Consider the following 26336-nt stretch of genomic DNA (forward strand, 5'->3'; position numbering starts at 1 on the left):
GTCGCCGAGCAGAGATTCTGGATTTCATGAGGGGCTGGATTTGGGGAATGTGGTCACAGTGGCAGGGCTTGTAAGTGGACATGACAGAGATGGCAGAGCCCGTCACCCAGGTAATCTCTAAGCTTCATAGCACCAGTGGTGGATCCTTTCTCAGCAGATAAAAGTGTCAGGTGGGACTAGGTTTCAAGAAATGGATTGCAGTTCTTTCTTTCTGTAGATGTGTGAGGATTTCCATGTTGACGGAGATAGAGACTGATGGTAAGGCAGTCTAGATATAGAAATACTGAAAAAAAGTCAAGGAATCATTTTGTGTATGTGTGTGTGTGCGGGGGGGGGGGGGGGGGGGGTAGAAGATTACTGTTCGATAAGAGGTGTAAATTGAGGGGGACAGGGTTCATAATTGGTTTTACGTTCATTCTGATTGACAAGGAAGGTGGTGAAAAAGTGTTTACACTGTAGGGAAAGGGACAAGCAGAGTTCCGTAACAATTCCAGCTCGACTGAATTTGGGAATGAGGCACAAGGCAAGGCTTTTGGAAATGACTGAAGCTTTTGTAGGAAGGTTCGTAACTGTGTTGTAGATCTGTTTAAGCCATAGGTCCTGTAGAGTGGAGGGAGGAAATTCCTAATGGCATGGTCCCCCACTCATAACTTAGTGGCATCCAGGACTGAAGAAAATGAATCACATTCTCCAATGATGTTTTAAATTATGTCTCATTGTGCTGTGAAATGATAAATATCCTCCCCCCCCCCCCCCCAAAGTATTATTCCACCACACATCCATCCTGTACAATATCCTTGTCCGTCCCTATTTTACCCCTGCTCCTAACAATTTGCCCCACTGCTCAAATCCATGTGAAAGACCTAGATCCAACATCTGCCTCATACATCCTCCCATTAACATCTACCCTAGTGCTGTCACAGATATCGCCTATCCTGTTAAAGGCAAGGCTACCTGTGAAAGCAGCTATTTGGTCTACCAACTGAACTGAACTGAACTGCAAACACTATGGAGCATTCTATGCCAAACTGTGGCCTACACAGCCAGACCACCCAGTCGCAGAGCGTGTCAAATGACAATGATTGCTTTACAGCCTGTATATTCTGTATTTTTCCCGCCAACATCAGCTTTTCTGAATTACACAGGTAGGAACTGTCCCTGCAACATATCCTTCATTCACATAACCACCCTGGGCTCAATCTAGACTAGTCCCTGTTCCCACCAACCACTATGACCTTCCCTACTCTCTCTCCAGGCACGCAAGTACCTTCTGTCTTCCCAGCACACTTGCAAAGTTCTTTCCTCTACTGACACCCCTCCCCCCATGTCCCTGTACACTCCCCACAGGCAGCACTGCATCATTTTTCCCTGCCCCTACCCTGCTCTGTCTCCCCATACCCATAACTATTGTACCCCCACTATCCATCTCAGCCTAGATCACAACTCGCCACAGTCACGCCACAGTGGCCAGAGACAACAGTGGTCAAATATGTGTTAATTGTGCATGTATGAATGTGTTTTCATAAATCTGAAAGACTCTGTTTATTAATTTAGTCTACTTTTAAATGTGCCTGTCTGCCACTCTTTGCCTCCTCTATATGGTGAGAATCTAATCTAATTCATATCACTGTTACTCCACCCCAGATTTCCCACATACTTGGAATGTTCCCTAATTGTGTTCCAAAAGGTAGTGACTGAATGCTGCCACAATGGTCACTCTATGCACGGTCACTTGTCCAGTAGCAGCTCCATATGCCTTTACAATTGTTGGCGAAAAAAGAAAAACCAATATTCCAATATTTTCATTTTTGTTACAAACAGTATGGCACACTGGCAGCAACTGACACTATTTAACTTACAGAACTACACAAATGTGTGAAGTAACAAAATATTATTGAACAATAGTACTTCAACAAAAAGTAAAGAAACTGATCAAATTACAAACTATTTACTTACTAGGGAACTTTAATATGCAACTGAATTTTTATCTCTTGGAAGTGTTCTTTCTTGCTGACAAGTCTAATTGTGGCAAAGTGTTCCTCAAAACACAAAAATATGAAATTACTCAATATATTCTAATTTACAGCAAATTGTATGCAGATGAGCTACTTTATCAGAGCTGGTTTGAAACAGCTTTATTTTCTGCATATAAATATCAAATATGTAACTAGTTACTGGTACTGTGCATCACCTGATGAAGCCCAATTTGGAAAGATAATGGGCATAAGAAGATATTTGCAAAATAAAATGTATAAAAGCAACAACATATCAACACGCTAAGTGATCTGGTGCCATGTTAACTGTGGGCAGTTGAATGGTCTATTTAAGATACACACCATGTAATGCACCACAATACTCAGCTGTGGGATCTAGCAGTTAATAGCAAAGAAACACATACTTTTGTTTGTTAGCAAAAGCTCAAAAGATAATATAATGTGGGCACTAAATGTTGCAAATTAGGTTGTGGATGTTTCGAACTGTGGTTGCATCGAATACTGCTAGAAGTTGCACCTAAACTATGTTGTTAACAATACTCTGCTGACCTCAACAAGCAATTGCGTGGTGGCCATCCCTGAATGCTTTGTGTTATGCATTGCTCATTGTTTTGTTTTCTTACTTTGAAATAAGCAAAGTGAATAATCCTAGTCCATCACAGATTTCAATTATGACCCTTACAACACCATAAGATATTGGCAATCCCTGTGACGAAATGTCAGTTCTGCTGTAGGTTGCTGCCCAGCAAAAGGGAGGTGGGGTCTGTCTCCCCACACTGTTCCTCTCCCCTCTGGCAGTCAGAATTCTAGTTTGTTTCCGCTCACAGCCCTCTGCCACTGTACCCTAGAGTGCCCGCATTCTGCACTATAGCAATTGGAATACAAAATCTGTAACTTTTTGGAGTGTGCTAAAATTCTTCCCATAACATTAGAATAGAGTAGCCACACATTCAGTAGTTGTTCTGCATTCAGTGTCTTGACAGTCATACCTGAAGCATTGTCAAGCATGTGTCATACAGCTATGTATGCATATGAACGGTCAAAATTAGTAGTCTGCATATTTTGTAATCTGAAATTGGACAGGAAAAAACAGACAATGTCCAGAAAAACTACATCAGAGATGCAGTCAGTTCACTGGCAGGAAAACGCTGCTGCTAATCAACAGAACAATCTTTTTGAAAGCTTAAGTACAGTCAAACGAAGAAAAAGGCTATTTCTGAATACAAGGATACTGACATTTTTGCAAAAGTAAACATTCCATTCAAAAAGTTTCTAACTAGCACACTTTTTTAGCAGTCAACTTCAAAGAACTAATGCTTGCTTTGCCTTCGTGTAGTGTGACAACCTTTTAAATTTGTGCCTCTAATCATTTGCCAACAAAGAAAATAGATATGAATTTCGACAAAAATATATATGAACTTCACAAAAAATAGACGCGGATTTTGCCAAAAATATATGCTATATTTTCCAGTCCCCTACTAATTGTTTATCAGTTCAGATGGTCAGGCACAAATTAAGACTGATGTTGCAAATCTATGCCCTTACCAAACCTAAGATAAGAGATACCTTCATCCTTTTCATTTTTCACAGCATTCTCAGGTGACTCATTACAGATTTTTTCGGACATAAGTTCTGCAGATGTTTCTTTATAGGACTAGACTATCTCCATTGAATTCATTACAGTTTGTTCATTGTTCTAAATAATGGTTGCACCTCTGACATACTGTCGATCTATGTACTAAATTCACTAGTAACGAAATGTTAACCACATACTAAACCCATCAGGTCCCCTACTTATAAGTACATTTAATGTACTTACAAAAAATAATAAGATCTTACTACACTACAAGTTTCAGTGGTCAGACTTGGGCTGCTAACAATCTTAAAATGCAAAATAATTCTACTGACATTTATACTGGGTGACATTTAGCATATCGAGAAATTACTGTCATTCATTGGACTGATTATCGCTGCATCCTCACTCTCATCTCATTCAAATAAGATGGGTTGCGTGACAAAATATATGAAATGTAAAGTAGTTTCACCATAACTTTGGTCCATGCTTTCTGAAATGACTGATTATGTTTCTTTTTGGCTCTTTACCAACAGAAGGCATCCCACAGTCTGTCCAAGCCCTGACTCACAGGTAAATTCAGAAGTACTTTGTTGGTAAGTTATAGATGCAGAATGACACGTAGCTTTTTAATATATGTACTGATATTAGTGTAGTTTACATTGTATTCCTCTCTCACAACTACAACACATCCAGTTTTCAATAAGTCTGCATCACATTCCAAATTTTGCACTTTCTTTAAGAATAGAACCTGGCCAGTGTGGCATCATGGTAAAGTTTACACTGGAGAAACCAGGAGGGAAGGCAGTAAAAGCTTAGCCTCTGGTGTCCTTAGTAGTGTAGCACTGCCACACACTGCATATCCATATGGCAATGCCCTGCCTAACAATAATTAAATGTAAAATGGTGCTTTTCTTTGAAAATATTTCTCACACACTATGACTTTGCCAGCAGTTACCAAACAATGTTTATGAAGCCACATTTTGTCTACAACCAACGGCCACTTTCATTCTTGTGCCTCAATTTTCATAAAAATTTGACATGGTTTGCCTTTTTTGAAATTATATTGTCTTGTTCATGTATGACTTATTTATCCTGGTAGATGTGAAAACAAATTTCATAGAGAAAACAATTCTTCTAACAAGTGGAGGATGCAGCCTGGATGGGGAGTGGAGAAAGAATGATAACTTATGAAAGTGTGAGCTGTGTCTCATTCACATTGGTGGGCCACCATACAGGAGCTGCTTCCTACGTAACTGGATGATAATTTACCTACCATCCATTAAAACAGTTCTCACATTAGGAACTTTCAATTAAAGCTACTTTTTTGTTAGGCTCTGATCATGGTTCACTTTGAGATTTTTCTATCTCAAGCTACTATCTGTCTTCTTGTGATGCATACGTTTGGTTATTTTGGCACCATGTATTTAACAACAATCTTTGTCCCTAACCTTTTCAGGACTGCATACTGACCTTAGGGAACTGCTACCTTTATTTATAAGATGTCAGTATCTATTTGCAGCACAATGGTTTTTTCAACCTTAGCCTCCCCAAGTTTTAGAAACCTGATTTTATACAGGTTGTCTCTGGAGGAACGGCTAATATTCGGGATATGACAGGAATGACCACTAGAAGCAGAAGTGTCTAGTAAACATCAGCTCTAAAGTGTATACCTTCAATACTGTGAAACAAATCTTTTCTACTTCAAATCTTTTGCTTCCCGCATTTTGGAGCATGGATCAAAACAAGACAAAATTATGTAGTAAACATGAGCTCTAAAATGTATATCTTAAGAGCAACGAGTGCTTGTTCATTACAAAAGATGTGTTTCACATCATTAAAGATAAAAAAGTGACGACAGCTCTTAAACTATGCATTTTAGGGCCCATGTTTACTACACTTTTTCCTTCGAATGATTGTTTCATTCCTAGCATAGCTCTGAATACTGACCATTCCTCTTGGGACACTCTGTATAATTCCATTACATCTCAAATACCATTGGCAATGGTCAGCAGTTTAAGTGTGTATTATACCTCATTTTCTGCAAAAATAATTTGATGATAGCCATGACATTTAATGACATTTAATTAGACAAATGTTTATCACATAATAAAACATATAAGGTGATCAGCAAAATGAGATCTATAATATTTTTAATTTTACTTTTTTATTCTGTAAAAATTTGCTTCAAATTCTATCATTATCATACATTGTGTACGGTGCTTACACCAATGTCACATTTCCTCACTCAAAATATTATACAATTTCAAATGTCGACAGTTTTTTTTTCTCTCAATTCAACAACTGAAAGAAAGCTGAGGTGACTGATCACAACACCAGATGCTAATCAAGATATTTATTACTTTGATTCTTTGCATGTTTAAAGCCATTAGAGAGAGAGAGAGAGAGAGAGAGAGAGAGAGAGAGAAGGGGGAGGAAGAGGAGGGGAGGAGAAGTCCTGGCAATATGGAAAGAATTTTAAGTATAAATTGCAATAATGCATAATGTAACTTACACAAATTCCGTCACTCCTGCCTGGGTCAATCTTCTCCTTGTAAGTCATTCCCAAGTATGTTGTCAATTTTGAAGCTGTGTAATAAAGCTTTACTTTGAGATCTCTATATCCAAATATTGATTCACTATATGAAGGAAAAAACAAGTGTTAGTACCCGTCTGATTACTGCACTAGGTAACAAAGCATCATACAAACTTAAACATAAATCACAACAGGAAGCAAAACATATGAAACCAGTATAGCTTAGCCACCCATGATCATCACATCTACAGTGAGTAGTAATCCCTGATGATCTATGATTTATTATGGAGGGTACTGAACAGTTAGGTCATAAGCACCCTGGTAATAACAATACACCGAAGGTGATTGTGAAAATCTATGAAAGGAGAGCAATAAACTGGATAACTACATTTCATCCCACCACAAGAATTGTAATGCAATCCCAAGAAGGTGAGCTTCAGAGAAAAGGCCAGAATAAAATCCCAGTGAGACACAGTGGAATAACTAAAAATCATGGATAAAATACCTGTAAAGATGATGTTAAAAAAGGACAGATAACTGTGGCTGGATGGCGACCTAGAAATAGTGAGAGAGACAGTATTTTGAGGAGAGTTCCGGACACCACACAAAATCTTAAGACACAAACAACACTGGTCTCGTTATCAGTTAAAAGAGGGAAGATCCTGTGGGAGACCCAGTTCAACCTTCAGGTCCTCATATATAACACACTCAGTTAAAATATGTCATACTGACAGCTGTGTCCCACATCTCTGACATACTGGGGGCTCCTCCCGATGTAAGAGAAAGCCATGTACAAATGGACAATGTCCCACTAATCTGAGTAGGGGCTACTTCTTCACACCGTCGCAAGCAGAAGGTGGTGATCCAGGGTCGCACTGAAGCCTTAATGGAATGTAGTTTATTGTTCCTCACTTCCAGTCACCGAGACTCCGAGCAACATATGGCCTTCCTGATCACAAATGAAGTGACAGTCCACAGAGGTACTGAACAGTGAGCAGGAGGGGGAAGTGAGCAAGCCTTTTTAGCAGCAGCAGCAGCAGCAGCAGCAGCAGCAAGTTCATTTCCCTGGATGCCTATGTGCCCTCGAACCCAGCAAAAGATGATTTCCTTGTTTGGCCTTTGCAAGAGGAGGAGAGCATCCTACACCTGTTGCGCCATCAGATATGCTTGGTACATCTGTCCAACAGCAAGAAGGGCACTTTGAGAATCTGAGCAGATAAATTTTTTGTCACAATGCCGTCTCATCTGCTCCATTGCTCTCAGGGTAGCAAACAGTTCCACATAATAAACTAAAGACTGCTCTGGGAGCCCTATCCTGAGGACAATGTCAGGGAACCCAACAGAACAACCGAAAACAGGCGTTGAGAGGCAATATGATTTGGGAGTTGCCTTCGGGCTGGGCACTGTGAAAGCATTACTGGTCTCTTCCACCATAGCTGCCTAGATCGATATGTCTTTCACTTTGCTTTGGCACATGCAGGTGCAAGTACAGCTGCTATTGGTGGATAATGGCACGCTGGATGTTGTCAGAGTCGAAGTGTCAACCTTAGTAACAGGTTTCTGCACCAAGGAAGCATAAGAAGTGACAAAGACAGGGGGTCTCATTGCCTGATAGTCCTTTTTGGCTTCTGCTTAGGAGATCTGCTTGGTCACTTTGATTTCCCGAATTTTGCGTTCCTCTGCAAAAACAGGACAGGCTCGGCTCCAGACTGGGTGGCTCCCAGAGCAGTTAATGCAAACTGATGGAGATGGACAGTCAGTCCCTGCTTCATGGGCTGCCTTTCCACACTTCCCACAAGTCGCTTCGCCTCTGCAACTCAGCGTTGTATCGCCAAAATGCTGGCATTTGAAGCCTTGCATAGGGTTAGGTACATAGGGCCTAACACTAAGTCTGAGGAAACTTATGTTCAGGTAGCATCAGATAATTGAAGGTCACAATAAAGGTGGCAGTCTTCTCAATCTCTCCATCATTCTTGCATGTCCTTTGTTCCACATCTATTATCCCCTGTGGTGCCCATTCTTGGTTGAGTTCAGGAACGTCTATGCCCATAATATCATGGCAGGTTAACACACCTTTGTGGGACTTAAGGGAGTTATGCAAATCAACAATGATGTCGTACTCACCCAATTTCTGTGACTTCTTAAGTAGTTCCACCTGCTTTGCCCGTTTAGTCTCAACAAGCAAGGAACCATTTAGCAACCGCTTCATAGGCTTTGGGTGATAGCAAGCCCTTCTGAGCCTTTACAGCTATAGAAGGGGGACACTTTTTCAAATGTCCCCTCCTTCCTTTTGATCACTATAAAGATATTATGATTCGTGACTTTGTGTGTCCCATTACTGACAAGTTGATCCTCAGGACTACCCTCTGTCATTCTTTTTGATGTAGTGGTGAGAGTACTCCCAGGCAATACACCCTTCCCGCTGGGAGGAGAAGAAGATTTCGAGGGTTCCATCTCGGTCCCACAAGCAGCTAGGGACATAAGGGTCCACTCAGACAGAGCCCCGCATGCCTGCGCAGGCTTATACAACTGAGGTGCAGCAGGTTCCCCAAAGGTTGCCTGCTAATGACTGTTCCACCTCAACAGCCATGCATCTCATCAGCACACAGCAAATGTTGAGATATTCCATCCTCACAATCCAGGCGGTCAAGCCAAGATCCTTGTTCCCTGTGACACACAATATTCCACCGCTGCGTGGCACGGTGGTCACTGAAGCATGCCCAGAGCTTACAGTGGTAGAGGACTGACGGACTGACAGTGCTTACCAGTCCCAGTTCAGGAAACCCAGGATCATCAAGCCTGTACGCAGCAAACAAATGCCGAAACCCTTAGAGCGGGAAGCAGTCCCTCTCCAGGTATGGCAAAGGTATCGTAGAGTCCTTCACAGACCAAAGTTACATTCTTGTCCAGAAACAGATCTCTTTTAGTTCATTTTCCCAATCACTGGCCACCCCCCCCCCCATACCTGCTGACCAAGCTACAAAGGAGTACACCCTCCCCCCGCCCCTTAACTTGGTATCACCCAAGGACTGAGCATTCTCCAACAGGTTTCAGTTACCTTGTTGTGCACTGGAATTATAAATATTCTCTCCACTATAATCTCCATTCTTCCCACAGCGGTATACCACTGACCACCAAAACTATGGTATATCCTTATCTGTCCCTATTCCAACCTGCTCCCAACCCCTTGTTCCACGGCTCATACCCTTGCAACAGACCTAGGTGCACGACAAGTCCCATGTATATTCGCACTACCACCTACTCCAGTATGTCATAGGAAAGTGGAAACTCTCCCTGCAATGTATCCTTCATTTTTGTAACCTCCTGGCCTCAACCTACCTTCTCTCCACAGCCATGATTACAGTCACAAATAAACAGTCAATCTTAGGCTCCTTCTGCACATCTGGTGTGGTGCACGAACTGACTGACAGATCACACTAGTATAAAGATCGTTATTGTGCATACTTTAAACTTGATTATGAATTATTTAATTAATTATTCTCCATAAAAATGTTGCATTTGTTGCAAGCAATCAAGATTTCTGATGGTGGTAAGTGAAAAATACTTTTTAAATAAGAGTAAGACAATTTACGTATCACAAGGGGTGTTCAAAAAGTTTTGCACAGTCGTCTTATTTTTTTATTTTTTGCAGGAGGAGAATGAAATTTTTTGAGAACATACTTTGAACATTTAGCTATAAGTTGGTGTAGGTGAGCCATAATGGACTGTGAAGTGTATGTCAGGTCGTGACAACAGTCAGTGATAGAGTTCCTCTTCAAGAACGGCAATGACTCTGCCACATTGATTGTCAGGAAGTTGCACCCTGTTTATGGGGAGGACACAGTTGATCACAGCAGTATCCAGCAGTGGTTGCAGAGGTTTAAAGAAGGCAATTTCTCTCCACTGGACAATCCACGATGTGGTAGACCATCGACGACAGTGAGTGATGTGAATAAGGAGACCATTGAGTAAATCATCCAAAATGGCAAATGTGTGACGACACAACAGCTTGCTGAAATGACTCATTTGTCACTGGGTAGTGAGGTATCACTGGTACAGTCAGTAGAGTACAGAAAAATCTGTGCACGTTGGGTGCATAGATTACTGACAAGACAAATGAAAACGGTGAGGAAGAAAGTGCACGAGGGTCTCATGAAGACCTTTACTGAAAAGTGGAAACAGTGTTTTGACAGTGTCATTACCCAGGATGAAACATGGTTGTTTTTGTCTGAACCTGAGAGCAAAACCCAATTCCCTCAGAAGAAGAAACCAAGACTTTCACGAACAGCAGGCCGAAAGGTGATGACCTCCTCCTTCTGGGATCAGTGTGGTGTCATTTTCATTGACTTTTTGGAACCTGGTTCCACAATTAACTGGTACCATTACTGTTCGTCACTGAACAAGCTGCGATGTGCCATCAAGACCCACATACCACAGCTTCTGGGTCAGCTCATCAGACTACATAATAACAATGCTAAACACCATACAGCCCTTATGGTGCAGGAGAAAATCAGGAACATGGGTTGGAAAATTGTTCCTCATCCTCCCTACAGTCCGGACTTGCCTCCATCTGATTTTTAACTCTTGGGTCATCTGAACGCCCACCTGTGTAGTAAAACATTTGATAGTGAGAAAGACCTTATTTCCTGTGTCAAGTGATGGTGTAAAAGTCAATCCCCAGAATTTTACCAAAGTGCATTTACATCATGGGAAGAATGTCGGGCCAGATGTGTCACAGCTGATGGAGGCTACATTGAGTAGGCTCAATTGTATAGCTAAATGTTTCAAGTATGTTCACAAAAAATTTCATTCTGCTCTTGCAAAAAATAAAAAATTAGACGACCATGCAAAACTTTTTGAATGCCCTTTGTACATGCTTCCTTAAGATATTAAACAAATACAACTGATTATAGATGATGCCAGGTACTGCCAGTAATTGCAATATCTTTGCACACATGCTATAGCTTCTGTTAGGGACCAGAGACAGTAATTACTAACCTTGCCCATACTTGCACAGCCCATCTTCATTTATGACAGACTGCTATGCATACCCCAAAAGCCAGCCAATGCCAAACATAGCAAACTGACTACAGCATTTAGTTTTCAAACTGGGGCTTGTTTTAATAATTATTTAAAGCACTGTCCTAATGCATAAATGCAGTTCCAAAAATGTAAGCTGAACAATAAATTTTAGTCCACCTATTCTTTGTAAACTAAAACACACAGATCACCCACTGTGTCAAACGTCAAGCCAATTACACAAAATGATTACAATATTATAGCAACATCATTATGGAAAAAACTTCATTTCAGACACCACATCATGAATAATGACAGTTCAGTACCATGAATCAATAATAACACTTTTAAAGATATTACTAACTATTGGGCAGCTGCATACGTCTGTAGCATTTTTTCCTGAAGTTCATTAAACACAACTGATACATATAACAGAGACTTTACTCATGAATAATAAACTCTCTTTCACTATTTACAACAGTCTGCCAATGCTGGGGTAACTATGATTCCATAACTGTAGAAACTGTAGTTTTGAGACAAAGAACTTAACGCCAATGTTCGGAGCGCATTTTCAACTGGAAAGGAAGCTCCTTGAAGATTGTTCGATAGAGAGCAGCAGAAAAGGTGAAAACCTGATGATGCAAGATCAGGTGAATAAGTTGGTGTGGAATGATTTCCCAACAGAACTCTTGTATCATTTTTTTGTCTAGCAGAATGTGGGTAGGTTTTATTATGGAACAACATTACTACATGCAGTCTTCCCAGTCATCATTCTTGGAATATGTCTGCAAGATGTCTCAGTTGACAAATGTCAGCAGTGCTGATTACATCTTGCGGAAACAATTCTTAGTAAACCACACCATCACTGCTCCACCAGATGCGTATCATTATCTTTTGTGTATGCACGCAGATTTTTGTATGGGGAGTTGCTGCTTTCTTTGAGCTCAACCATTCCTTTTACTTCCTTATGTTAGCATAAAGATTGGTTGGTAGGTTGGTTTGGGGTATAAAGGGACCAAAACCACAGGGTCATCAGTACCTTTTTCCTGATGCAAGCAAGGCTCAAGGTACAAAAACACCCAACACCACACCTAAAGAGGAAAAGAATGGACTGAACAAAAAATGGGGAAAACATACACCACAAGGAAAAGTAGAAGGAGGTACTAATACCATAGAGCAGATGGTCTGGGTTGGCTGATCACAATAATAAAAGCGGATGAGCCAGCCACTCTGCAACACATTAAAATGTACGCCCCAAAAAGACAAGGTGAGATGAACACATGTAGGGAAAAGACAACCACTAAGACAAACAAATGCAAAGAAAGTGCAACGGAGTTAAAATGGAGGGAGGGTGGCAGCCTCAGAGAGAACGCTAAATACCCAACCTTAGATGATGCGATAAAAACACCCCACACGAATAAAAAGTAAAACTAAACCTGCTGCTGAGGTATTGTTGCCCAACAGCAAAGGTAGAGTGCTGGGTAGGTTAAACATTCGCTGCAGAGCAGCTAAAAGTGTGCAGTCCAGCAAGATGGGACGACAGTCATATGTGAGCCACAATGACACCGAGGTGGGTCCTCGCGACAGAGGAGGTAGCCATGTGTTAGCCACGTACGACCAATGCAAAGCCGGCAGACAACCAGAGTGTCCTTGCGAGAGGACCACATGGAGGTCTTCCACACATTCGTAATCTCCTTAAGGTCACACAGTTTGTTGTGCGTTCTGAGATTATGCCATTCCTTCTCCTAAAGCTGAAAAACCTTATGGCATAATGACGACTGCAGGTCAGTTACAGGGATACCAATAGTCAGAAGAAGTTTCCATGTAGCCTGTTTGGTCAGCCTGTCGGCAAGTTCATTTCCTGGGATTCCAACATAGCCCCTGGGGTCCACACAAACACCATAGAATGACTGGACCATTCCAGGGCACTGATGGATTCCTGGATGGTCGCTACCAAAGGATGACGGGGATAGCACTGGTCAATGGTTTGTAGGCTGCTCAAGGAGTCAGTACAAAGAGAAACGACTCGCCAAGGTATGAGCGGATGTGCTCAAGAGTGCGAGAAATGGCCACCAGCTCTGCAGTGAAAACACTGCAGCCATCGGGCAAGGAGTGCTGTTCAATATGTCCTCCATGAACATGCGCGAAGCCAATGTGAACATCAGCCATCAAGCCATCAGTGGAGAGCCGCGGGGTTAACAGAGTCCTTCGGATCATTGAACAGGCGAAGCTTCGGCGTAGGTGTATACCATGGAGGTGTACGTGAATGGACCTCGAGTATAGCTGGTAAAGGCAAGGGCTCCAGAAGAGATCGGACGTGAACCGCAATCTTAAGCCCTGACCTGGGCCTCCAATGAGGGAGATGAACCGCTGTAGATGGGAAAAGGAGACTAGACTGAACCTTCAATGGAGGGACTCTGGCCTCCACCAGGATGCTGGTCACCACACTCGTCCTAAAAGCTCCTGCTGCCAATGGAACACCACAGTGGTGCACTGGGTTGAGTAAATGCAATGTTGAGGGCACAACCAAACTATAAACCAGACTCCCATAGTCAAGGTGGGAGTGAACAATGGCTCCGTAGAGCTGTAGCCACGTAGAGCAATCTTCACCACAGTTGGCGTTGCTCAGGAAGCTGAAAGCATTGAGGTGCTGCCAGCACTTTCACTTCAGCTGACAAAGGTGAGGCAGCCACATCAATCGGGCGTCTAAAGCCAATCCTAAGAATTGATATGTCTCCACTACAGGGAGTGGATTGTCATTAAGGTAAAGTTCTGGTTCCGAATAAACAGTATAATGCCAAAAAAAGCGCATGACACACGACTTCATGGCTGGAAACTGGAAGCCGTGGGCTAGAGGCCATGAATGCGCCTTGTGGATGGCTCCCTGTAGGGGCCGCTCAGTAACATCAGTACTGGAGGATCAGTACGAAATGCAGAAGTCTGTGTACAGCGAAGGTGAGACCAACGGGTTCTCATGTGCTCTTCAATGGATAGATGGGAGGAGGCCAGGACAGAAAACCGAAAAATCAATGGCCGAATATGTGCCACGTGCCACACTGAAATGTGTGGGGGCACCTCTATTTAAGAGGCAGAGGTCGAGCTGCAACAGTAAATTTTCGACATCTCTGCCTCTGCCAGCAAGCACGGAGCCACCCCATAAGGGGTTATGAGCCTTAAAATCTCCCAAAAGTAGGAAAAGTTTAGGGACTTGATCAATCAGTGCAGCCAATGCATTCACGGGTACTGCACCATCTGGAGGAAGATATACATTGCAGACAGTTATTTCCTGTGTCATCCTTATCCTGATAGCCATAGCTTCAAGAGGGGTTTTAAGGGGCACAAGTTCACTGCATACTGAGTTCAGGACAGCCGCAAACTACACCTGACACACTATTATAGTCGCTATGGTTCCTGTAATATCCATTATACCCACAGAAAGCAGTGTTCTGCATTGCCACCAGGAACCGGGTTTCCTGGAGGGCAATGCAGAAAGCAAGTGTTGCCGTAGCTCAGCCAGGTGGTGGAAAAAACCGCCTCAATTCCATTGGAGGATGATGTGGTCATGAGGCTGGGAAGGCATGAAACATTCAATGAGGCACAGTTTATGTCCCAGGGTGACCTGCTGCCATGGATTTATTTCCTGAGCAGTCTGTATCCATAGTATTTGAGGGTGCGGCGAGATCTAGGTCCTCAGCGGACGCCATAATCTGCACCTTATCCTGAGAAGCAAAGCTTGTAGGTAGCAGTGATGTGGGTGCCACTGCAAGTCCCTTGGTCTTGGGGGACTTCTTTTTGGGTTTCTCTCGCAGCTCCTTGGGTTTTTCTGACTGGGAGAGCTTGACTGATTGAGTCTCGAGGACTGAGGATGATTAAGCCCTACGCTTCTCCAGCTGAGAAGTGGGGACTGGTGTCCCCGATGGTTGGGGGGGGGGGGGGGGGGGGACACAGTGCTCCCTAGGTAGGTGGTGTGGGAGCAACAAGAACAGAATTGCCCCTCACCATTATGGGGGTAGGTATAGAGGTATAGTCTTCCGGCTCAGAGCCGACCAGAATTAGAGAAACGGATGGGACTACAACTGTTTGCTCTCCGCAGCTGACACAGATGGGAGGCAGGGCACATGGAGTATTGGGATGTGATGGATGTCCACAATTTCGACATGTGACGCTGAAAGTACAGCAGGAAGACATATGACCGAACTTCCAGCAGTAAAAGCACCGCATAGGGGGAGGAATATACAGCTTTACATCACAGCAGTAGACTATCACCTTGACCTTCTTGGGCAATGTGCCACCCTCAGAGGCCAAGATGAAGGCACCGGTGGCAACCTGATTATCCCTCGGACCCCGATGGATGCACCGGACAAAATGAACTCCTCGTCGCTCTAAGTTGGCGCACAGCTCGTTGTCAGACTGCAGCTCTCCAAAAAAACTGTGGCTTCTTCGAAACAAAGGAGTCCCCATCAGTTCTTGTACATACGAGCTACCGAGTTGAATAAGGTTTGCTGCCATCCTTAGACCAGCGTTCCTCCCATGGTGTGGCCAGGGAGGGGAATGATTTAGGGTCTTACTTCCTTGCATTGTACTGAGACTTGGAATCCTTAGATACTGCTGGTGTTTGATCACCAGCAAGTGATGACGTGGTACGCTTCATTGCCACCCACATCGAACAGGGGTCCTCCTCACGGGTGCCACCCAGCTGCAGCAAAGGCCACCTGGCAGGATGGCTATTACCAGGAGTCCCGATGCCCCAGGGTGACAAGCAACTACTCCTTGACATACATGGGGAGTTAACAGTGCAGGCACCAGTAGAGAGATCCCTGTGTTGTCAGGGGGCTACAGCCAACAAAGTACATGGCGGCCCCGCCACAATGGACTGGCTACCGTGCTGGATATCAGGTGCAAACAAGTCCATGGTCATTGCCGGTGCAGAAAACGACACTGCGTAGTGCATGGTGGAAAACGCGCCCAGGAAGGTGTCCTCACCCAAGAGATGAAGAATTAGCGGGACTGCAATGTGACGAAGCAGAAGCAGGCTACAGATCTCAAGACACGACAGACATGGTGCACCATGGAAGACGCCCTTCCCAATTGGCTCACTCTTCGGATAAAGTTTGAAGAGTGGAGGTCAAACCCTACAGAGGACCATCACATAAAAGCCGAAATGTGAGAGACTCCCTTTAGTCACCTCTTACGACAGGCAGGAATACCTCTGGCCTATTCTTATCTCCAGACCCACAGGGGGAGATAGAAGATGAGAAGGAGATGTTACTTGTAGTCAGATGAGAGATGTTTGATCATCTGACTGTGGATCCGATCTGGCCCAGGAGCTGTGTCGGGGCAATGAGCAAGGACGCTGAGACGCTCCCACTCTGTAAATGGAGTATTATAGGGTTCACTGTGATGTTCAGTGAACAAAAGGTCTTTCTTTTCCATCTGCTGTTTGAGGGTGCGAAATGCTGGGTGATAATTCTCTGACACGGAGCCTCGAGCATAGTGCTCGGCAATTAAGTTTGCATCGGTAGATAACACACCATTGATGTTAATGCCAGTAACAACTGTCGAGGTCTGGTACCCACAAACACGTCTCATAGTCATCCAGACTTGGGAAGGTGACATATGGCACCCAAAGGCGAGACGTACCTCTCCCAACACTCCTGTTATCTGTCTTTTTATAAGTTGGCGACCGCAGGCATGGAGCCGTTTTAAAACTATTAGGTGCTCTAGGGAAGGGTGCCACTTATGTCACTGTAAAGCTCACCGATGCTCTTTAATGGCCTCGGTTATTTCTGGCAACCACCAAGGTACTGACTTTCACCGGGGGGCACCCTAAAGAACAAGGGGTCGTGTTTTCTGCCGCAGAAACAATCGTTCTGGTGACCACCTCAGCTACCACATTGATGGTACCATATGGGGAGATTAAACAGTGACAGCAGAGGTGAAAGCATCCCAGTCTGCCTTGTTTAAAGCCCGTCTTGGTAGATATCCAGGGGAATAGTGCTGGGGGAGTGACAGGAAGATAAGAAAGTTGTCACCACCACACAAGTCATCGGGGGCTTTCCAGTGGACAGATGGGAGAAGTCTTTGGGCTACAGAGGGGTACATCAAAGGCCGAGTAAGTGCCATGGGCCACACTGAACTGTGTGAGGGCCCCAGTATTTAAGAGGCATAGGTTGAGTTGAGACATCTATCCAATGGCATTATCCCCAAACACAGAACAAATGCTTCTGGCTGGATCCACTGTCGTGGCCCATCTATTGAACTCAAACAGAAGAATTTGTCTGAAACTCTTCCAATTTCTCCAACTGGCACTCCATTTTCTACCACCCACAGCTCCATTCACTATCTCCAGATCACAAAATTACTATATGTAAACACAAATAGCAACAGTGAACCAGAAATAAAAAATGGTAATTGATAAATAAACCCAGAGCAACATGCAAGACAAAAACACTATAAACTTATTCATCAATCCAATACACGGTTATTACTCCCTCAATCATCTCATAGTGATCTTAGAGATACAAGCCTTTTTTTCAGTAATAATACTACCATATGCATTACAATTAATACATTAATGATTAACTAATAAAACTGAAGCATCATCAACTTAAAAACAAGATTATCAAGTAAAAATTTAAAATTGTTATCTAATATATGAGGGTGTATCTATTATGCTCTAAGATCAGATACACAAAAGCATTTCATTGTCAGATTCAGGTAAGAACAGATTGGGTGGCACCTAAGGGCTAAACTGACAGCCAGAGGTTTCTTCACATGCCCCACTCAAGCCAACATTTAATGATATTGGCTTTCAATCTTGTCGTAGCATTCATTCCTCTTCTACAAAGAGTGTTGTATCACCCACTAGAAACCGTGGTAGCTATTTTTCTAGTTCCAGCTGATGTCATGTCATGTATGGTTGTGCCGTCATTGGGTATGTGACGGAAACATTGGAGCTGTTCGAACTGTAGATCAACAAAGCTGGTCAATCAGTTTACAGATAGTGAATGTTGAAAGGTGACAGGATAATTAAATGTACCCATCAACGACAAGTCACAGGATTTCTAATGCGGGAACAACAATTCCAGATTGTTGCCATAGTTTGAAGTTTATAAAGAGAAAGACATGGCAAACTTTGACTTGAAACATATATTTAAACGTTCAAACCAAAGCCATATATCAGGATTAGCCACAGCAAAACAAATTTCATGCGGGCCTAATGTGTGGGCCAAGGCACAGCCTGCCTCAACATTGCTCAGTATTCCTCGCGAATACCCAGCACAGCACAACATTTCATTTAGCATAGCAGTGTGGTGTTTTTCGTTCGGCACAACATTCTTCAAGTCATCACAATCACGGTGCCAGCAGTTTACCATTTGCTATTTGTTTGTGGTTTAAAGTTAGTTTACATGTGTAGTTGATGTTTGCACAAAAAGAAGCAATCTAATGATCATTTGTCACAAGCCTTTAAAAATGCACGAGAATAAGAGAAGATTGAGAATTTTTATTATATGTTATACAGTCACATAACTGATGGGTACTGCAAATTTGGTACTTAACATTGCATCACCATGCAGAAGGAATTTAAAGATCACGAACAGGCAAAAAATTACTATCAACAGACGGGATTCATTGTTCTGTACTTCAAGAAGCACTTTGTGCTAAAAATGCAGGGATGATGCAAGTGAGGAAACTGGTGGTATGATTAGTGAATTTTCTGAAGCCCTGCCCCTTATTACACTGAGTTGCAACAGCTGAATTGAAACTAAATTTTAGATCATTCTCTTTTGCTATCTTAAGGCATTTTGCTTCGAACAGCAATGCAAAGAGACAATGAATGGTTCAAATACAGCAGTAAGTGCAGGAAATGTTTCACAATGGAAAACACTGTGGTAGACAAACTCCAACCAACTGAATAAAAATCTGTTTCCCCTTACTTATCTCCAAACACCTGATGAGTCATCTCTGGTTTCATTGAAGCATCATCATCTTCCAAGTCTTCTGGGCTCCGAACTTAAAAACACAAATGTAACTGTATTACTGACAAGGAACAAGGTTTCATGAACAATAAATTATATTCAGTATAAACCTGTTGTGAAATAACTTACCAAGTTTCAGTTCCAGTGCATCATTACTGCTACAAACGAAAGGATTGAGTGGCTTCTCAAAGGAATTCATTTCTGGAAAAAATATCATTGCTAAAAAATTATTCAACATACATAGCAAATTGCACATGTAATATAACAATCTCAATCTCTAACAACATGTGTTTAAAGGCAAATAATTCACAAAGAATTAGCCTACACACAAAAATAAATGACTGGCGAGAGAGAGAGAGAGAGACGTATCCACAACTCTCCTGTCACAGTATCGAAAACTATGAGAGTTAATTCAACACCAGTGCATAAGTCAAGTACAGATTATGCAAAAATAGCAATTTAAGATTCAGAAGCTGTAGAAATTCCCTTGCGTGATGAAATAGAGTTCTAATAAGTTTTCTCTTATGCATTAATTATTCATCATTCGCACCTAATGAATATGATGGTAATGGTAGTAATGATAAGACAAACCTCTTAATGCCCCAATAATAATACTTACAACAGTAATCGAAAACATGAATGTTCTTAATTCAATATAAGAAAAAATTATTATTTGAGGAATTTCTTGTTTTGTTACTGCTAATTTATTCATCTTGATGCTGCTGTGACTTAACGATCAGAAATGAAATAGTGTGGCCCCAATTTTCAATAATCTATTATTGTTGATGGAATTCTCACTTCCTCCAAAATTTATATTTTATTTGAATTAACAAAATTGAAAACCACATTGTTGATGCTTTCACTTTAACAATGAAGTAAAATTTCAGTTATTGTATTTTTATTATTTGCTAATGGAAAATGAATTAGAATAAGTATACCTCTACTACTCCACCTCTACTCCTGGTTGATCATGAAAAAAGACAGTATTGATACCTCTCTCATGTATGGTTTGATCTAATTAGCTTTCGTTTTTAAAATATTACATTAAGCATACAGCACATATTAGATTCTTTAATTAAACCTTTGATAACATTCAATGAGGTAATTTTCTTTATTTACCATCTGAAGGTTTGACACACAGAAACAGCAAAAAAATTGTGACGGAAATAAAAAAGTATTTTCAGTTTTACTGAAGTAACTTGTTGAAAGAACCACAGAGCAGCTCAAAGATGGGGGAGGGGGCAGAGAGGAAAATTGTTTGGCTTATTGTTTCAGAGTACTGAATAACTATGCCCTTGGACACAATGGACAGATGTTGTAAAGAGTCCCTTTAAAGCCATTAAGATGCTGGATAGTACCACACAAACATTACATTAAAATCATTCTTAAAGATTATAGACAATAAAAAAGCCCAAAAACAAAAACATTTGGATGACCAATTGCTATCAAAAAAGAGAAACCAGTCACTAGCCTACTGCAACCATCAACATATCAGTTTAGCCCTGATTTATAATGCTACAAATTTATGACAATAGACTAATCACCTAAAATAGAAGGCATTTCACAGAGGTATTACCTTGAAAATTCATAAAATAAATAACATTTAAGATGGATACTGTCAGGCTGCCAACACCATCATCAATGACGAGTCTGCGCACCGTAGAGGAAAGTGATGCATTAGGGAACAGTGCTGTATTTTCATTGTCACTAAGATGAATTCTTTCCATCTGAGAAATCCGACATCCTTCAGCACAGGATTGTTAATTTTATGTCCTTTAAATTTTTGTTTGGTACTGTCACTCAGTTTCACAATTACACATGAACTTTCTTCTTAGTGGTGAGTGATCCCAAGAGATTATCATAAGATGCCCAAGTCCCTCCAGTCGTTGGTAGTTTATTTGTTACCCAGAGTTCTCACATGCTCTAATACCAAAAAATACCTGATCTCCTCATACATGGAAGAAAGCATTCTTGACATTCAACACCATTTCCTATGCTGCGACATATGCCTAACAGATATTCTGCAGAGCAGTCAGGCTATCCGGATAGATGATACTTATGCCTTCAGCCACTTCTGATATGCTCCAGAAGCTTTGGGTCGCATACATTCATGCAGTAAATTTGATTGTGAGACAAATCTCAACACAGAGAAACAGAATTTTATATGTATTTTAAACTCATCAGTATAAACTGTAAGGCCATAGCTCCTAGGCCTATCTAACATATTGTAACAATCAGAGATGAATGCTTAGATGTATGACTATAGGTGTGTGCTGTACTGAATCTACAAGCAGGGTAGTGGCTCACAGCCAAGCAATTTTTATGATCCAAGTATGGCTATGCAATACTTATCATGCACATAGATATCAGTGGTTGGTTGTTCTTTGTGTAAAATCAGGAAAAAATTTGATAATTTAACTCCGAGTCCTTTACTAACTGTAGCGTACTCTGTCAGTTTGAAAATTATCCAAGACCTAATTAATAACAGGATGCAGATTTACTGAAACTGCAATAAAACATTAAATTCAACATAACTGGTCTGGTAAATTGCCCCTTACTTCAAATTCTAATGGTATTCTTGCTCTTCTCTGACCCATGAAAATGCATTCAAATTAATCATTGAAAAATTACTGGAAAGCAATATAAACCACATTTTGAACAAATATCACCCCATAAGTGACTGATTTCGAAAGGGGTGGCTCACAGAGGCCTCTGCGCAGAGGCTTGGACCTGAACTCCTTCAGTAAGCCCACTGCCAACTACATACCAGCATAGTGGAATGTGAAGATAAGGGAGAGTTAGAGAGTTACAGCTTTGATTTTGTCCCCATACTTACATTTCCAGTGAGAATAAAAAGACGCAATGTAACAGCAATTATTTCTACATTTAACTGCATCTGATAAAATAGAAGTGAGTCCCATAATAAATTGTTCATCTAAATGTGATGGTCGAGCGGTAGCAAGACAGCATCTCCATCAGTCCAGGTTTTAAGCAAGAAGGGAGAAGTACTATTTCTCAGAATCCTAACTACTGATTTGGTCCACTATCCAAATAGAATTTACTTACGCAACAAAAGGAGATGACTAATTCTTTCCTAACAATATTCTTAGAACTATATGAATTCAGTTTCCTTTCACAGTGGGTGAAGGACAATTACAGTAGAAGCTGAGTGAAAGAGTAACATCTGGAATCAATGGTATATTGTGTGTTAAGATGATGAGGGGGAGGGGGCATTTAATACTATAATCAAGCCAAAGTGCACTAACAACAGTATTGCAACATTTTCCATTGTCGTCAAAATGGCTAAAACCATGCTGGCATGCACAAAATATCAGAACTCCAAGAACTAATTTGGAAATTTGGAGTATTATCACTACACAAGAAATGAATCAGCTCAGTATACTTAATAATATTCAGCTCCCTGATAGCATCAGCAGCAGCAAGATTAGTGATGTTAAATTCACATCACTGGTCACAGAATTCAATGAACTGTTCCCAACACTAGCTGAAAACTAACAAATTAGACCATCTAAAGCAGATATAGTCACTAATACAGGCACTTCATACTGTGCCACAAAACATGGGTCTTGCTAAATGTATTACTGAAGAGATCACAAGACTCATTACATCACTGAAAAGCAGTTATTTTTGTTATCATGGTATTTCAACCGAACTAGTACTGAAATCTGTACACGAGTAAACTTTACAATCAATCAATCAATGAGACAAGACATATTTCACGAAAGAATGAAGCATGCAACAATACCACTCATTTACAAAAAAGTGGATATAAGCAAGTTAACTATACCTACAGGGCTATTTCCCACCTACTCCTAGCTTATGGCAGAGAAGTGAAACACCTTACATATAAACTTTTAACAACAATCCAGTTTAGCCTCTGGCAAAAGATTTCTGCACACACAAAGCAGTAAATCTCTCTAACTCAGTTCTGGTAGACCTACACAACAAAATTACATGTTAGCATTTTCTGTAACCTTGTTTAGGCTTTTGATTTTATACATTGTACAATCATACTAGGGAAACTAAAATGTATGGTGTTAAAGGAATTTTCTCTGCACAGGTGGAGCCGTATTTCAACAACAGGAAATTAAGGAGCATGTTAACAAATGCCGCAAACTCGATGAAATTAAAAGCAAGGGTGGCAACATTAAAAAAACAAAGGGAATTCCACTGTTAAATGCAGAGGGGAGTAAGCAGGTGGAAAGAGTAATATGACGGCCTCTTATTAGGGGGAAGAACTGTCTGATGTGATAGAAGAATAGACAGGTGCCAATTTCGAAGAGATAGGGGATCCAGTATTAGAATCAGAATTTAAGAGAGCTTTGGAAGACTTCAAGATCAAATAAGACAGATAACATTTCATCAGAATTTCTAAAATCATTGGAGGAAGTGACATCAAAACAACTTTTCGCATTCCAGCTCTAGGAGACATACCCTGAGAATGAATAATAAAAGCAAGATGAAAGAAATAGGAAAGTCACTATGTGGGCATCTCAAAGGCTCTACATGCAACAGGTTATGTTCCACTCAATTGTTCCACCTCTGATCCATTACAGTTAAGAGCGCCCACTATTCAACACAGTTTGACACCCAGAATAGAAAACTGGGTGCAGCACAAAGGAAACAAACCAAATCAAAGTGATTAAAAAAGAGGGATGAGAGAGTGGCGCTGTCGAGGAGGTAGGGTTAGGGATCAGCCACACTTCGCATATGGCAGGAGACGCCCCATCCCCAACTACCCTGCCCCTGCTCCTGTACCTGAGGGAGGTTAAAACCTTATAACTGAGATTAAAAATCGCTTTCATGAAGAAATCTGAGAACCAGTTCAACCACTTGTGAATTGTACAGCAAAATTCCAGGCAATGAGTCTGGAAGTTGACACTTAACATGAACGGCCTAAAGGAGAGGGGCATTCCATCAAGATACAGCTAACAGGAAGCGAGTAAGCACTCCTCAAGCCAAACTGTAAGCAAATTCATTCCCCGGGATACCTATGTGACTTGGGAACCAGAGAAAGACAACTGAGCAGGCAGCACGGAAGTTAGCTAGGTGGTCATGAATGGGGGAGACCAAAGGGTGGCAAGAATACCATCAGTCAATAGCCAAGTGACTACTCACAGGGTCAGTAAATATTAAAACACAGATGAGGGAGGCCCATTTAAGAAAATGGGGGGCTTTGCTAACTGCTGTCAGGTCTCCCGTACACACACTACATGCTTCTGACAGCGAATGGCTTCTTTCGTTTTGTTTTAGGATGCCAGGTAATATGTCCATATCAAAACCTTAGAACACTAAGATGAAAAAGGAATTGACAGCGACTACACATTAAGCCCAATCAACAGAAAGAAAGATAGCTAAAAACAAGGACTTCCTCTTGGAGGAAGGTCCATAAAATACACTGTAGAAACGACAGAGATCCTAAACTAAATATTAGATGTTTTTCACCATATTTCTACTGTGGATAAAAAGTAAAACACTGTCAACAGCCCATGTTTCATTCATTGAAACAGCTAATAGCTCAGACGGCAAACATACATTAAAACATAAGTCATTAAAAAAAGGGTATCCGGTCAAGAAATGGTGAACAGTCGACAGTTGATCACAACGAGCAGAAAGCGGTGGGGGATCGCCACTTAAATGGCAATGGCTAAAACGACAGTGCCCAATACGCAATCCAGCTAAAATGATCTCGCGGCAAGAGGGCTGAAATGAGGTCAGCCAAGCAGCTGGGAGATGTTTAATTCCTCGGAACTTGCTCCCATGAAGAGAAGACCAGTGATGATTCCAAAGTGACACCATCTGCTGACAGATGGCAACACAGATCATAGGAAGAAATGGAAGAACTAGTGGGCCGAGGCAGAAGCGTTGCAGCCTTGGCAGCAGCATCAGCAACCTCGTCTCGCGTCAGAATGACGTGACTAGGGACCCACATAAACATTACAGTGGCTTCCTCAAGAGTGAGCAAGTTGAAGCTTTCTTGGACCCGTTGCACTAAGGGATAGACGGTGTACAGCGCACAGAGGCTCTGAAGGGCACCAAGACAATCAGAGCAGATGATGATTGATTGAGATGGGTTATGGGACCAAACGGTGAAGTCATCTGTCCTGCGATTCCTAAGTGAGTCGCAGAAGAAAGATGGTCTGCTAAAAGTGGACGGATCCAGTCAGAGGAGTCAAATTATAAAATAATTAACATTAAACACACACAGTACAGGCATAAAAGGTAAGACCAAATCTAAAAACTGGAAAAAAGGTAAGCGGTCATGGGGTCACAGACTGAGACGACTGTAAAAGAAGTCCCAATCACAACCAACCTGCTCCTGCTGCAAGACTAAAGTAGAACCTTATATCTGGAAATAAAACCACTTTCATGGAGGAAACCGAGGACCAGTTGAACCATCTGTGGATTGTCTGCTAATATTAAATTTAAGGAATCAGGAAGACTATACTTAACACGAAGGGCCCAAAGAAGGGGACATTCCACCAATATGTGAGATATCGCCAGTCTGGCTCCTCCACGACACAGTGGGGGCAGGTCATTACGTAGGAGGAAACAATGGGTGAGCTGGATATGACCAATGAATAAACGGCAAAAAACAGTGGATTCCTTCTAAGAAGAATGGAAGGGAGAGCGCCAAACTGCAGTAGACTCCTTGATTGTGTGGAGTTTATTACTATGAGCAGTAGCACTCCAGATCACATTCCACTTTTGGGCAAAGACAGATTTGACATAGATCCACATATCCGCAGCTGGAATCATGAAAGGAAATTGGGGTAAGTACCTGCTTCTTTAGCCAAACGGTCAGCCAGTTCATTCCCTGGGGTGCCCACATCTCTTGGCACCCAGAGAAAGACAACTGAACAGGCAGTACGTTCAAGGGCAGAGAGAAGGTCATGGATAGCAGAGACCAAAGGGTGACGAGAGTAGCATCGGTCGATAACCTGCAGGCTGCTCATGGAGTCTGAACAAATTAAAACACTGTGGAGGGAGACCTGAGAAACAAAAAGGTGGGCCCTGTGAATGGCTAGAAGCTCTGCTGTGAAGACACTACATGATCCCGGCAATAAATGGTGTTCGAAGCCAGTAGGAGACATGAAAATCTATTGTCTTAGAACCATCAGTGTAAAAGACGGTGGAACCCTAAAACTCCACAATGATGGCATATACAAGGCGCTGGAAAATCATAGGAGTGACAGACACCTTGGGGCCCTGGA

The 26336-nt window shown here is 41.9% G+C and overlaps 1 protein-coding gene across 1 annotated transcript in view; it reads right to left on the minus strand.

The window, feature by feature from the left end:
• Window positions 1–26336, minus strand: part of LOC126188503 (histone acetyltransferase type B catalytic subunit) — a 70852-nt gene that overhangs the window by 31006 nt on the left and 13510 nt on the right. The window contains exons 2-4 of the mRNA XM_049930110.1: window positions 19231–19302; window positions 19060–19135; window positions 6083–6206 (exon numbers count right to left, since the gene is read on the minus strand). Coding sequence (XP_049786067.1) covers window positions 6083–6206; window positions 19060–19135; window positions 19231–19300 — 270 coding nt within the window. The 5' untranslated portion in view covers window positions 19301–19302. The remainder of the gene's footprint in view (window positions 1–6082; window positions 6207–19059; window positions 19136–19230; window positions 19303–26336) is intronic.

Source organism: Schistocerca cancellata, chromosome 1, assembly GCF_023864275.1.
Source record: "Schistocerca cancellata isolate TAMUIC-IGC-003103 chromosome 1, iqSchCanc2.1, whole genome shotgun sequence".
NCBI lineage: Eukaryota > Metazoa > Arthropoda > Insecta > Orthoptera > Acrididae > Schistocerca > Schistocerca cancellata.